Source organism: Vanellus vanellus (genome assembly GCF_965231255.1).
Source record: "Vanellus vanellus genome assembly, chromosome: 19".
NCBI lineage: Eukaryota > Metazoa > Chordata > Aves > Charadriiformes > Charadriidae > Vanellus > Vanellus vanellus.
This window is the reverse complement of record NC_138924.1, coordinates 12,529,962-12,543,688: the sequence shown is the minus strand read 5'-3', so window position 1 is coordinate 12,543,688 and position 13,727 is coordinate 12,529,962. Positions and strand designations below refer to the sequence as shown.

The 13,727-nt window shown below is 50.2% G+C and overlaps 1 protein-coding gene across 2 annotated transcripts in view; it reads left to right on the top strand.

Annotated features, from left to right (window-relative positions):
- CLUH (clustered mitochondria homolog) overlaps positions 1-11,686 on the top strand; it is a gene marked incomplete at its 5' end in the record, with an annotated part of 41,268 nt that extends 29,582 nt beyond the window's left edge. For both annotated transcript variants that reach the window (XM_082493335.1, XM_082493334.1), the window contains 11 exons: positions 667-911; positions 1,701-1,785; positions 2,437-2,590; positions 2,939-3,078; positions 3,190-3,270; positions 3,895-4,020; positions 4,547-4,668; positions 6,142-6,235; positions 7,007-7,141; positions 8,422-8,495; positions 9,749-11,686. In XM_082493335.1, coding sequence (XP_082349461.1) covers positions 667-911; positions 1,701-1,785; positions 2,437-2,590; positions 2,939-3,078; positions 3,190-3,270; positions 3,895-4,020; positions 4,547-4,668; positions 6,142-6,235; positions 7,007-7,141; positions 8,422-8,495; positions 9,749-9,917 — 1,425 coding nt within the window. In that variant the 3' untranslated portion in view covers positions 9,918-11,686. The remainder of the gene's footprint in view (positions 1-666; positions 912-1,700; positions 1,786-2,436; positions 2,591-2,938; positions 3,079-3,189; positions 3,271-3,894; positions 4,021-4,546; positions 4,669-6,141; positions 6,236-7,006; positions 7,142-8,421; positions 8,496-9,748) is intronic.
- Between the last annotated feature and the right edge of the window lie 2,041 nt (positions 11,687-13,727).

Genomic DNA, 13,727 nt, shown 5'->3' with positions numbered 1-13,727 from the left:
ACCTCTTGTCTTGTGTGTCTTCTCTAATGACTTTTTTCCCCACAAATAGAGCGCTGTTTGAGTCTCTTCTCTCATTAGGCAGTTCATAGGGGTTGCCTGGCAACGGGAAGTACAATCTCATTAGCGCTAAAATAGGTACAGGCCCGCGTGTAAGGGAAAGCAAGTTCCCACTTGAAGATGGCTTTCCCAGAGAGTAATCATTCATGCTTTTCTTCCCCAGATTCTCACTCATTATGTTGAAGGCTTTTAAAAGTGAAATCGCAGCTTGTCATACCTTTTCCTCTTAAACACTGTTGCTTTTGCCTTTCTAAGAAGCGTTTTTAATTGCGTGAACACTAGTGCATCCTTATACCCGTCCATACGTAGCGTAGCAAAACACCTGGCTTTATGCCAGTTTCAAAATCGTCTTCACGCTCTCTAGTTTCTCTGTCCCAGGTAGCAGCCCAAAGTGGAACTATTTATTTGTGTGTGTGTGTATGTAGGCATATACTTATATCTCCATAATTCTCTCTGTACTATTTCCACTGGCAAATATTGCCTTCCTCTTCCTTTTCCGGAAGATTTTCCTGTTTGTGGTAGGGCTGGATTTGCGTGCGACTCGGGGTGGGAGTAGTGCCTGTGTGACGGCAGGTGTCTTCCACGACTGATTTTGGTGTCTCCCTGTAGGGTGTGGAGCTGTCGGGTTTATCTGCAGCCATCAGCCACTTCCTCAACTGCTTTCTAAGCTCCTTTCCAAATCCAATTGCCCATCTTCCAGCTGATGAGCTGGTCTCCAAGAAAAAGAATAAGAAAAGGAAAAACAGGAACCTTGGAAATGCTGATAACACTGCATGGGCCAGCATGACCCCTCAGGAGCTTTGGAAGAATATTTGTTCAGAAGCAAAGAACTACTTCGATTTTAGTCTCGAATGGTAAGCACAGCAAATTACCCTTGCTCGTGCCTGCACTCTCACCAAATGTCTGTAGCTCTTATTGTTCTTTAATAGGAGCTGCCTTTTTGACTTGTTTTCTGTTAGAATATAAATTTGTAATCTTGAAGGAGTTTTAGAGGCTCCTAATGGAAAGAAATCAGGCAAAGAGCAGCAGGGGAAGTGTAACTGAAGCTTGAAATTAGATTAAACCAATGAGGCAAAGGCAGGTAGGAAAACCAGAGCAGGAAGGAAAACCTCTTTAGTGGTGCCGAGGGGAGCAGAAGGCAAGAAGCTGAAGGAGCGCGGTCAAATGATATTTGTCTATACAGACGATGATTTAGGCTAAAGGGAGCTTTTGTTCCAAAAACAAGGACAGCTTCTGTAGCTGGAACAGAACTGGTGAATAAGGCTGGTGGAAGGTGCAGATAGTGTTAAACTGGAAGTACAAGCAGAGTGGCCCAAGAGAAAAGCCACGGCCAGCTGGCTACATCAGTGCTCGTCCCTTGACGTCGGGGACAGCTCGCACTTTACCAAGAGCTGAAGGCGTTCAGACTCTCGCCTGAGCTCTGCAGCGAGCTGTGAAGAGAACACACGAAGGATTTCAGCAAAAAAGTGCTGTTGTGCACCTCTGTGAGCTTTAATAGACCATTAGCAAGAGGTGTAACGTCAGCGAGTGGTTTCGGTTCGCACGTGGCTGCGGAGGGGCCCGTGCTGCAGATGCACCGCCGCGGGGGGTGGCCTTGGGCAGGACCTTGTCTGGGAGCTGAACCTCGTGTGTGCTCTTTGCAGTGAGAATGCTGACCAAGCAGCTGAAGTGTATAATCTGCAGAAAATCACCCTGCTTCGCGAAATCTCCCTCAAAACTGGAGTCCAAGTAAGATCCACCTCTTCCCTCCTTTCCCCATCGTGTTCTGTACTGAAAAGATGAAGAGTAAGTGCAAACCGCTTTGCAGGGGACAGCGGTTCAGACAGACTGCGTGAGCCCCTAAAGGTCTTTGTGGCGTTCGGGTTGGAATACAGGTTCCAGCCCTGATGAAAGAGATTTCTGATCCAGTTCCCTTTTAGGGTAAACCTGCTGTGTGCCTCCCTTGGAAGAGCAGCCAGCCTGAATACGCTTCCTGGAGCTTGCTCTGCCTGACAAACCAAACTCGCACCTTATGTTCACGCACACGTATACTCCCCACCCAGAGAGAGCAGCTCCTGGCTGAGCAGAGCGCGGCTTTGGGGTTGTCCTTGCTTGCAGAGCCAGGGGGTTTCCTTCCCCACAGCGCTGCCTTCTCACTCTGGGGTGCGGGAGTTTGGCTGGACGGGGTTCCCCTGGCGGGGCCTCCAGTACCGGCACGACCGTGCCTTGGTGCACCTACGTGTCACTGTTTTTCAAAACTCTGTCCCAAGGTAGTGGTACTGGGGACGTTTTGACTGTGAAGCCACATGCAGAATGTAAGGCTCTTTAATTTCCCCTCTTCTCTTGCCAAGTACTGATGGAAGTGGTGACCATGACCTCCCCTCTTTTCGGTTCCTCTAGATACTGCTGAAAGAGTACAACTTTGACAACAGGCACAAGCCCACCTTCACGGAAGAGGATATTCTCAACATCTTCCCCGTAGTGAAGCACGTAAACCCCAAAGCCTCAGATGCTTTCCACTTCTTCCAGAGCGGGCAAGCAAAGGTTCAGCAAGGTACAGACCCAACACACCTCTGCCTCCTGAGGCGGCCGCTGGTAAAAGGAGGAGCGGGGTATGTGTAGCGTGGCCCGCTGCCCTCCACCAGTACACTCCCACCCACCCCATTTTGGGAGAGAGTCGTGGTCTCCAAGACCATCTGAAACACCTGCTATAAAGTTACCAGCGATGAACAAGGTGTATGCAGGGCACCGGTTTCCTTCTCGGAGGTTTTAGTCTTTGCACAAAGCAGTGACCTATGGCTGCGTGTCCCACTGCTGTTCTCACTTCATGGGCAGCGCACTTCTCCAGTAGCGTTAGGGCTTATTTAACATAGGTACTTACGTGAATATAACTTTTTTTCAGGTTTCTTGAAGGAGGGCTGCGAGCTCATCAATGAAGCCTTAAACTTGTTCAACAATGTGTATGGTGCTATGCATGTCGAAATCTGTGCCTGCCTGAGGCTGCTAGCTCGTCTCAACTATATCATGGGAGACTATTCAGAGGTAAGAAGGGCTCGGATAGGGTCTGTTTAGCCCTCTCATTCCTCCCCCGTGCTCGCCTGCTCAAGTGCATGGCACTGTGTGACTTGCTCTTGGATCTTCTGTTCTATTTAGGCCTTAAGTAATCAGCAGAAAGCGGTGCTAATGAGCGAGAGGGTCCTGGGTATTGAACACCCCAACACGATTCAAGAATACGTAAGTACAGGGCGCTGGGGGAGAAGCAGCACCTCCTGCGTCTGCCTGGAGTCTGTGAGCCTTAGTTCATGTCTGCAGCCAGAGAACAGTTGCAGTTCTCCTTCCTTCTGCAGTGTTCTTCCCAGAGTCCTCCACTTCATCATCAGTTTTGTATCTTACCATTTTGTAAACCCAGTACCTAAGTATGCGTGGTCAGTATTTGTCCTACTCAGCAGACAAACCCCCCAAATTCTAAACAATGTTTATTTATAATCATTAATTCTGCTGGGTTTTGCCCTGGGTTTATGTCAAAAAAAAGTAAGAATTCCACCCCCACTCCCCCAAAAGCACAGAGTATCACATACATACAGGTCAATTTTGAAATACTCCTTGAGGTGTGTAAGAGAAACTGAAATGAAACACTTCAACAACTTCCTCAGTACTGTGTCTTACGTGATACCTCAGGGGAGCTGTAAGCCAACAACCAGCAGACTTGGACTTACCTGGGTGGTTAATCCTTTTTGACCATAAAGGATGACCTTTTATTTGTGTGCAGCTGAGGAAAGGAGTAGAAAGGAGAGATTAGTTTGCTTTACAGAGTGGTAAGTAAAAACCATTAATGCGGGATTACTTCTTTTGTTGCAGATGCACCTTGCTTTGTACTGCTTTGCAAACAGCCAGCTCTCTACAGCGCTGAACTTACTCTACCGTGCACGCTACCTCATGCTGTTGGTATTTGGGGAGGATCACCCAGAAATGGCACTCTTGGATGTAAGTAGTCTTTTAGAGTCTTCAAGTTTCTGATCTCTAAGAAACCTCTTGGCCTTTAAAATGCCCACAGTGCTGGCTGCTCACAACAAACATCTAGGCACTGCCTTTTCCTCCCCGGGTTGCTACCAGTTAGTGCCCTTAGAAGGAGGGGAAAAAGGGGTTTGACCCTCCAGCTGGGAGGGTCAGCCTCCTGCGGCTGGAGCTCTGTACTAAGACGCTGGAGGTGCGGATCCAAGAGCCTTATAATCCTTGGGCAGATGCCTTGATTTAGCCTGTTCGTGGTGCCCTTGCATAAAATGGAGAGAGTTCCTCATCTCTCTTTTGTCTGGCTTGTTTGGACTGAGCTCCCAAGGGGGAGAACGCTCTCCTGGCGTGTGTTACATGCTGGAAGAGAGATCCGCTGGGGACTTGTGGCTGCTACAGCCCGTTCAGCAGTGAAATACCTGTGTGGTCTTGGTATTTACAAAGCAATAAATGCATCGTTTGAATTTGCCTTTCTGAATGTCTGCTTGCCTTCTTTGTGTAGAACAACATCGGCTTGGTGCTCCATGGGGTGATGGAGTATGACCTATCCCTCCGGTTCCTGGAGAACGCGCTGGCCATCAGCTCCAAGTATCACGGCTCCAAGTCTTTGAAAGTTGCACTGAGGTGAGGCAGGGTGGAGCGCTGGGCTGGGTCACCGTGCTGTTAAAGAGAGTGACTACATTCACCGTGCGCTCATAAGGGAGGGATCTGATCCGGCTGTGTCCAGCTGTGTCCTGGTAAATTAGAGGTTCGGTCTCGTCCCAGCTGTCGGACTCCTCAGGGCTGCGGGGCGGCCTGAGTCAAGGTCATGGTGCATCCAAGTTTGATCTCAAAAGACAGAGATCCATTGTTCTTAAAGTTAACTTGTGGGATCTGGTGTAATGCTGGTTGCCCCAAAAATCTGTCAAGATGACACCGGTCCTTGTGGACTCTCAGCAAAACGCATGTGGCAAGTGAAGGTTGGAGAGCGAGGCTAGTGTAATTATACTGGGAGACTGGGATGATACGTAAACACTTGTGTTTAATTGTTTCAGCCCTCAGGGAGCTATCTCTGGGAAGCCTGTAATTTGCTTTTGTCCTTTACCATAAAGCGTTGTATTTGAAGAAAATACTGAGCGGCTTCCTTGTGTTTCCAAGGGAGCTATGAGTGGTCGGCACCTTTAGGATCCGCTCTGAATACCCACTGCTCCTCAGGCTGTATGCATCGTCCTTGAGTGCAAAACTGGCTCGCTGTCAACCAAGCAGTGGCCCACTCCTAATTACTACTACCACATTGCAACCCATCTGTTCTTCATCAGGGTGAAAATAAATCTTATTAAGCACCCACAAGAGTCTGGTTTGTTTTCCAGCAGTTGATGGATATGCATTCTGCAGAAAGCATCTTGCCTTCCCTTAGTAGCGCTGGGATGCTTGATGAGATTCATCACCTCCCACAGAGCAATACTGCCAAAACCAGAAATCTTTTTTTCACTCCCAAAACACCAAGGGAGCAAAGTCCAAGCCAAGTCAGCTCTCCCAACTGGAGAGAGCCCAGGTGACCCGGGCCCCAGCTCTGCCACGGTTTTGCTGGTGGTTTCTGTGCCAGAAGATTATTTTTTTTTTTTTTTTTTTAATTTTTGGCTGTGAATAATCAAGTAATTCCCACCTTTTGCTTTCTAAGAAACAAAAAGACCCTTTTGAAGGATAAGGGCTTGCGGCTGCTCCCTTCTTCTCCAGTTAACAAATCTAGCCCCGAGGTGTTCCCGTGGATGTGCTGCCTCCATTCATTCAGTTCACCACTGCGGCCTTCAGCTGTCCTGGGTGCAGGAGGAAAAATTCCCCATTTTTTTTTTTTTTTTTTTTTTACTTCTGTAGGTCACTTCTGAGCATTTCAACAAAAATCCAGCCCAAATCAGTGTAGTGTATTCATCCCCGAATGGGGTGGGGAAAAGTAACTACCGGGGTGCTGTATTCAGAGTGCAGTATCTGCCTCCTTTGACACTGTATTAAGACCCGTGGCCTAAACGTCGAACGTCGTGAAGTTGAAGTCGTGCTCGCTGTAGTGCAGAAGTGTTTCTTCTTCGTTAAAGTACCTCTAAACCCTTTTCCCTCCCTCAGCCACCACTTGGTAGCCCGAGTGTACGAGAGCAAAGCAGAATTCCGGTCAGCTCTGCAGCATGAGAAGGAAGGTTACACCATCTACAAGAACCAGGTAACGAGCGTGTGTGCGGCCGGCTTGTGTCATATCGCTCTCCTGCCAGAAACGAGCAGTACCACCGCAAAGCAGCGCCGCACCTTGCAGCTCGGGGAGGCCCCTTACAAACGCCTCTGAGCAGACGCCAGGGAACCTTTGTTCTTGGGACGGGGCGGAATTGCTGCCCTGTACCGTAATGGACCGCATTTGACACCAAAAGTCTTCGAGTAGCCTTCCTGCAAGTTTGCTCTTGCTGTACCCCGTCACTGGGCAGAAGCTTGCGTTGGTGGCACGGCCGCCCTTCTGGCCGGGCACTGAAAGAGCTGGGGCTGTTCTTTCCACTTTTTGCACCACCTGTCTTTTAAATACCAGATCCAAACTAGTTTGGTCGTTGAGCTGTTTCGTGGGCAATGCCTTCTCCCGTGCGCAGCCCTTGGTGATGCACAGTGAAACTTCTGCATCAGCCCGGGCTCTGTCTGAACACGTCTGCGGTTGTACACGGTGATTCAGTGCCATCTCACTGGCTGAAGGCACAGCCTGGCGGAGGGGAGGCCGCTCACCCTGCGAATCTGCTCCTACTTGATGGAAATGCGTAATGTTGATAAAAGGCTCCTAGAGGAACTTTGTTTGTTTTTTGAATGCCAAGGCAGGTGAAATCCAGTTCTGATGAGTTTCTGTAAAGATGTTGAGCTAGCAGGGAGTAGGAGCACACCCTGGTTTGAGTCCTGTTCTGATTTGTTAATGTTATACCTTTTTTTTTTTTTTTTTCCCTTCCCCTTTTCTGATCAGCTTGGAGAACACCATGAAAAGACCAAAGAGAGCTCTGAGTACTTGAAATACCTGACTCAGCAAGCAGTCGCTCTTCAACGCACAATGAACGAGATTTACAAGAATGGCTCCAATGCGAACATCATGCCACTTAAGGTAACCTTATGCAATGAGAGCGATGGAGAGTACTTGCCATGAAGGCAGAAAGTTGTGTTTAGATGCTCCAGAAGGACACTGAGCGTACGCGGGTGGACGTTGCCTGTGCAGGAGGTGGTAACGGCTGTGCCAGTTGCGGACCCTTCACGGGCAGGAGGTCCCTGCAAAGGCAGAGGCTCAGACAGACACAACACGGTGTAACCAAGGCGGTCTGAGCATTTGTCCCCTCTGCTTCTGAACAGATCGGTTCTGGGCTCTGGCTCTTTCTCCTGAGCTTGGGCAGTTGAGCGCAGCCGGCTGCGTTGCAGGGCACCCAGGGGAACGGGCAGGGACGCGCTGGGCAGCTCGCGGTGTGGGAGCCGGGGACGCCTACGCACGAACCTGCCCCTCTGCTGACTCACTGGCTGTGGGCAGGTTGCTCAATCCAAAAGTACTTCAGTTTCCTCATCCTGAAAAATGCTGTCATCTTTCACCAGGTGCTTTGTTCTCCTTCCAAGGATTTTGTGGCGTGGGGAGCTGGGCAGCAGCGCGGAGCGTGGGGGGCCGCCTTGCCTTGCCCTCCATGCAGCAGGAGCAGATTGGCCCCTGGGGCCAAACCCCACTGCTCTTATCCGGCGGTGCACCCGGCAGATCACCCCAGCCCGCCTGTGCCCTATCTCGGGGAGCGCGACGGGTGCTCGCCCTGCCGTGCCGCGCACCGGTGGCTGCCAGCGCGCTGGGAAAGAGCTTCCAGCCGCAGAGTCCCTCCCCACAGACAGGGCCGAGTGGGAGGGTGCCCTGTGGAAGCGGGTGGGTTTTCTTCCCACTGTGAAGAACTGAGTACAGAGCTGAGGAGTTTATGGCAGAATAATTTGAGCTTAAGGACATTGAATCGAGTAAGTGGTCCAGTCCAGGAAATGGTGTCCAGCTAAGAGGCTCAAAGCCATAAAACGGTAATAAAGATTTTACCGTTGTTAAAACACTTCAAGGAGGGGAAAAAAAAAAAACCAACCCAAACCCAACACATTTTGAACTGACGTATACACTGCATTTAACTGAAGCCCCGCAGAGTTCAGAGGGGAGGTGGCCCACAGTGACTGCCTGGGGACCTCTAGGTGCTGCTTTTCACCTTATGGGTATAAAGACATAGAACATATAAATTATGCCACCTTACAGCTATTAGTGTGTCATAGGAGACCTAGGTCTTTCTAAGCTGTTGGTAAATGGTATCTGGACTTAAGAGCTCCAATTTCTTCTGTCTGGGTTTTTACTTTTCAAACTCTCTTTCTCTCATGCTGTAGTTCACCGCTCCCAGTATGGCCAGTGTCCTGGAGCAGCTCAACATTATCAATGGAATTCTCTTCATTCCACTAAGGTACGGTGATACCTCTGTGCGTTGTACCGTTAGAAATCAAGTAGTCTTTTTTTTGCATTACCTTTGTTCCTGAGATAGCATAAACCCAACACTTCCCATTGCATTGAGTCACTGACCCAAAATGTGGAGTTCCCAGTGACTGTAGGTTCCTCTTCTCTTCAGGCACCACTTGGCAGATAATGGCAGAAATTGTCACTTCTGCTTAAAAACTGCTTTTGAAGGTGGTGGGTCCCCTGAAGGCACTCCTGAACACTTGCGAAGGGATGCTCTACGGCATCTCTGGGCAATCCTTAGTGGCACTAAAAAAGCTCATCGCTGGAGGAACATTGCATGAAATGCGAGGTGTCTCTTTCAAAACGGTAACCTGGAGTTTGTAGCACCAATCTGATCTCAAACCCCCCAAACTGCTCTGGGAAGCCAAAGGAAATCAGGCAAGCTTCCCGGAGGGCTGATGCATCGGTGGGCAAGACCACTCTTGTGTGACTTGCTCCACGGGTGGCTCGGCAAGCGGCTGGGAGCTGGCACCTCCCGTCGTCGCCTGTTCCCAGCCCGTCACCCCGGCAGCAAAGGGGTTCTTCTGTTCAGCTCTGTTTGTGGAGCGGAGGTAGCTGAAGCGCGGTCAGTGGGCTCAGCCCGGCACCGCTCACTTCATTTCTTCTGGGTAGTGAGGAGCAGCACTGCCTCTTCCACAGACGAGGCTGCTTCGCTGGGTTGTGGCTTTAAGTACATCTCGGAGTTGTTCCCTCCCCAGCTCCACAGGGTTTGTTTACAAAGGACATTAGCTGAGATCGTAATACTAGCCCCGATTATCGTCTTCATCTTTAAGACCACTAGAAACAGCAGTACTCTTAAATTATTTTGTTTCATTTATTATAAATTGTGTCTTAGACTTTTAGTTGAAAATTTGATTGGGGGGGTGGTGGAAAAAGGTGACCTGAGCTGAGACAGCAATCGCTGGTGGTAAAAAATTCACCAGAAGCGGCTGGAGGTTGCCTGGACATAGACAAGATTAACCTCGCTGCCTTGGCCCTGAGCGGCCACTCATGGTCACGTCCTGGTGCCTCTTGGTTCAAAACCATCTGGCAAACCACGCGCCTGGCCTTGCTCAGGTACCGCTGAGACCTGGGACCCGGCGGGAGGAGGGCGAGTGCTCAGAGCAGTTCCTGTTCTGTTGACCGCTACCTTGTGCCTGTGCTTCACGCCGTTCCTAAAGCTCGGCTAACGTTTGCTACCCTTCATGGTTTCCCCTTCAGCCAAAAAGACTTGGAGAACCTTAAAGCAGAGGTGCAGCGGCGCCAGCAGCTCCAAGAAAGCATAAAAAGTGGCGAACAGCTGGAACCAGAGGACAAAGCTGTAGAGGAGAAAGAGGCTGAGCCGAGCATGCCTTCTGCTGAGATCCCCTTAACACAGAGCTCTGCTTAATGTGTACCTCGCTTAAAAAAAAAAAAAAAAAAAAAAAGTTTAAACCACCCTTTTCTGAATCTGACCCAGGGTCTTGGACTCCCCTGGAGCAGCTCCTCCTTTTTTGACAATGTTATTGCACTGGTACAATTAATACACAATGCAAAGAACTAATCTGAGAAATGTAATCTGTCTGCCTGAGCTTGTGTCTGCCACGCGAAGGGGAAGGTGGCCACGATGCAGCAGCATACGAAAGACCCATCCTAGGTGAGCGCAGCCAGAGGCTGTCACGCCTGTGTGTGTGTACGTGTTGTGTGTGTGCGCATATCATCAGTTATTTCTACTTTGTACATATGAATTCCAAATGAACTGTCTTGAGGTATGTAACATTTCTCAGGTCATTTTTATGTTGACTAAAGACACTGCTTTGCTAGAACAGTACAAAACCAGCCCCATCCACTGCTCAGCGTTCTTGTAAAACGTGGATTCCAAGCCAAAAGATTTATTCCCCCCAGTCACTATCCCAGTTTGTGCTGAGGAAAACTAAGCAGCCATATTTGTATCGCTCAGATGACTGACGCCTGTAACGTCTCTGTCCGCGGGGGAATGTACAGCATTTTCTACATCAGGATATAGCCATTGGATTCCTTTAACCATTTTTTCTACTTTTGGTTGGCAGTTTGGCAATTCAGTGGGGTTTTGTAACATTCACATTCTAATTTTGAAGGTAAAGATATAGCTAGAGAGAGAAAGAGAGATATATATATATATATACACATATATAAAAAAATGATACTCGCAGTTCCACCTCTCTGCTTGCAGCTGAGTAATTTAGGGTACTGTATCCAAAGAATGAGGGCTTGATGTCTAATAAAGCGCACAAACTTCCATTACAATGGAAACCCCAGTGCCTAGGAGAGACTGGTAGTGGCATCAAACAAGGTCTGAACGACAGTGAGTCAGCAGGAGATTGTGGCCCTATTACAGGAGGGGGGGAAGAGGGCAGGAGAAGTTGCGGTAGCAACTGTAAGGGAGAGCTGATGGGCTTCAACCTGACGGGCGCTTTCCCAGATTGGAATCGGGTATCTGTTTCCCACAACCTGAAATTACTGGGCTTCGGGAGGGGGTTTAAATAAAAACTCCCACAGCACTGAAACCTACGGCTAATGCCTTCTTCACTAACTTTGGTTTTGCACACTGGTTTAAGGTTGGTGCCGGGGGAGCTTCCATTGCTGGCAATGGACGCTGCAGAAGTGGCAGATGCCACTAAACAAATCCTTATGTCCCTTCCCCATCACACACACACGGCCCGTGATGGTTGTTGGTGACGAGCGCATGCTCCCCTGGCCGCGCTGGTCACAGCGCAGGTAAGATGTGGCCACTGCTGGCCCCGGTCTGCCGACAGAGTTGAATGTGCTTTTCCGCACACAGCGGGAGCTGCAGGAGGAGGTGGGATCGCCGCCCCCGCTGCCCCGTGCCGCCAGAGCCCAGGCTCCCCCGCGCGTGGTGTCTGTCGTGGGTAGTTCCCTGTGCTAATTTGCGTTGCTTCTTTTACTGACCTTCTGGAGAACACGTGCTGTCACTGTGCTCTGTACCCTTGGTTTCCTGTACGACCTTACAGGTATTTGTAACTCTCGGTGGGGGATAAGGGAAGGGGGGAGCAGCCTCCGAGTTGTGAGAGGAAACAAAGCAGGAGGAGTCTTTACTGCAAAAGAACTTGCTCCTATAAGAAAAATTCTGAATTTCCTGGAAAGCAATCAATAAATGACTACAGTGCATCTTTCCTACAAGATTTTTCTTTTACTAGTGTCTTTCAGTCCATTAAAAAAAAATTATTTATTTTAGGTACCTTTATGTATTAGTCACCCTACAGCTTGGTGCAGGGCGTTGGATACTGTCACTGGAGGCGCCGCTTCTGTTCCTTTGAGCAGGAGTCAGCAGGTGGAACAGGGACAACCTGTAACTATCCCGACACTGCTGTGGGGTTCAGTGCCCATTAAACACTCCTCTGCCTGCAAACAGGGGCTCTCGGCCGCTGGTGCACGCTTTTCCCCTGGGCTGCTTGAGCGATGCTCGGGGTGGTGTGTGCAGGGGTGGGAACAGCGCTGTGCCCTCCGGGACGGTGCTGGAAGGGGCTGCGGTCACCGGAACAGCTCCGTAAGCTGCAGGGTTCACAGGCTTGTGTGGGTTATCACTGCCTCTGCTCTGGGCACCCTCTTCCTCTGACAAAGTGCCCCTGCGGACAAAGGAATTCACTCCAAAAGATCAGTAATAACACTAGTGCCAGAATTGCACCCACAGCATCCCAAAACCCCAGTGAAGCAGCCACCACCCTCCTCTGGTACCATCTGCTTCAGCCTCCCCCGTGCCGCCGATTCCCCGTCCTGCCCATGGGAGAAGGGGGAGCAGGGCACGGGTGCTCCGTGGCTTTCTCATAAACCCATGAAATGAAGCTGCAGGATGCAAATCCTGGCTAATGAGGCTACGCCATTCAAAGGCCATCTTTAGTTGTTAAATAGCTGCATTTAACAACCTACGGTCTGTAATTCCCTCTACCTCTTCTGGGGTTTGGGTGCGCTCAGGTACATGAGAAGCGACTCCAGTGCTGCGGCCGTCCCAGGCCAAGAGGAGGGCGGATGTTCGGGAGCTGACAGCAGCTCTCCCTGGCACAGCACACCCCGCCGGACCCCAGCTCTGCTCCTGCTTCATCGTCCCACCCGCTCACCCCTTGGCAGCTATTCAGCTCAGCTGGTCCCACAGTGAGCAGGTGACTCTATGCCACTGCCCGAGAACAGTAACCACAGCAAAATGAAGTTATTTCAGGAGAAAGATGAAAACTATCAGTGATCTTGAAGGCGGTACATAGGAATACACTATTTTTATCTTCCTTTGCTGTCTTTCCAGAGGGATTTCCAACACTTAACATGTCATCAGACATAGGACACACCATAAAAGCCACAACTTTCTTCCAAGGAAAAGTCACCTGTTAAACCCTCCCTACGCACAGTGGTCGTGTTCCGCGAGGAGCCGGCTCACCTGCAGGCATTACCTCCCCAACATTGACCAGAATTCCTATACGTGTAATTTCTTTTCATAGTCAACACTGTCTGCTGAAAAGTGTTTTAATACCCATCAGTGCTCTATCAAAACTGGAAGCAACTGGTGGGAACTCGTCTCCTAAAGCTGCTTCCAGTAAGACACTCACTCCATAACCACCAGGTCGCCAAGCTGAGGGGAAAATGCAATTCTTCAATGACCCACGTTGCTCTTAGCAACTTAGGTTTTGCTGTCCCATATCACTCCTTCTGTCTGCAAACACATAGGAGTTTTTCCTTTCCAACCCACACCCCAACACCAGCTCTGCACTGACCGCTTGGGCCACCCCTCTGCCTCAGCCCCGCCAAGACATCTGATCCCCGCACTCGCTCTGGGATGGCCTCAAATTCCCTTGGTTTTCCCAAATGGAAGTCAGTGTCGCCCAGAGACCCTGCCCAGGTCTGTTCCTGCCACAAACGCCCTGCGGATGCTGACCCAGACCATTGCCGGTAGGAGCTTTGGTTTCGTTCTCTCCCCCCCTCCAAGGGTGAGGGCACATCTTCGCTCCTCTGCTGCCGAAGAGATGTGCACTTCCATTTTACTGACCCATTCACACGCAGCTCTCGAAGCAATTAAGGCCACACCACAGAGAAAGGACCCACCTACCCCCCAGCTGCGAACACCCGCCACTCCGGAACCACAACTTCCAGCAGCGGTGGGTGCCTCAGCCCCCCACGGCCCTCCTGCCGCACGGGACGCGCTTCACCGCAACTGCCCCAACCCCACCGGGCGAAG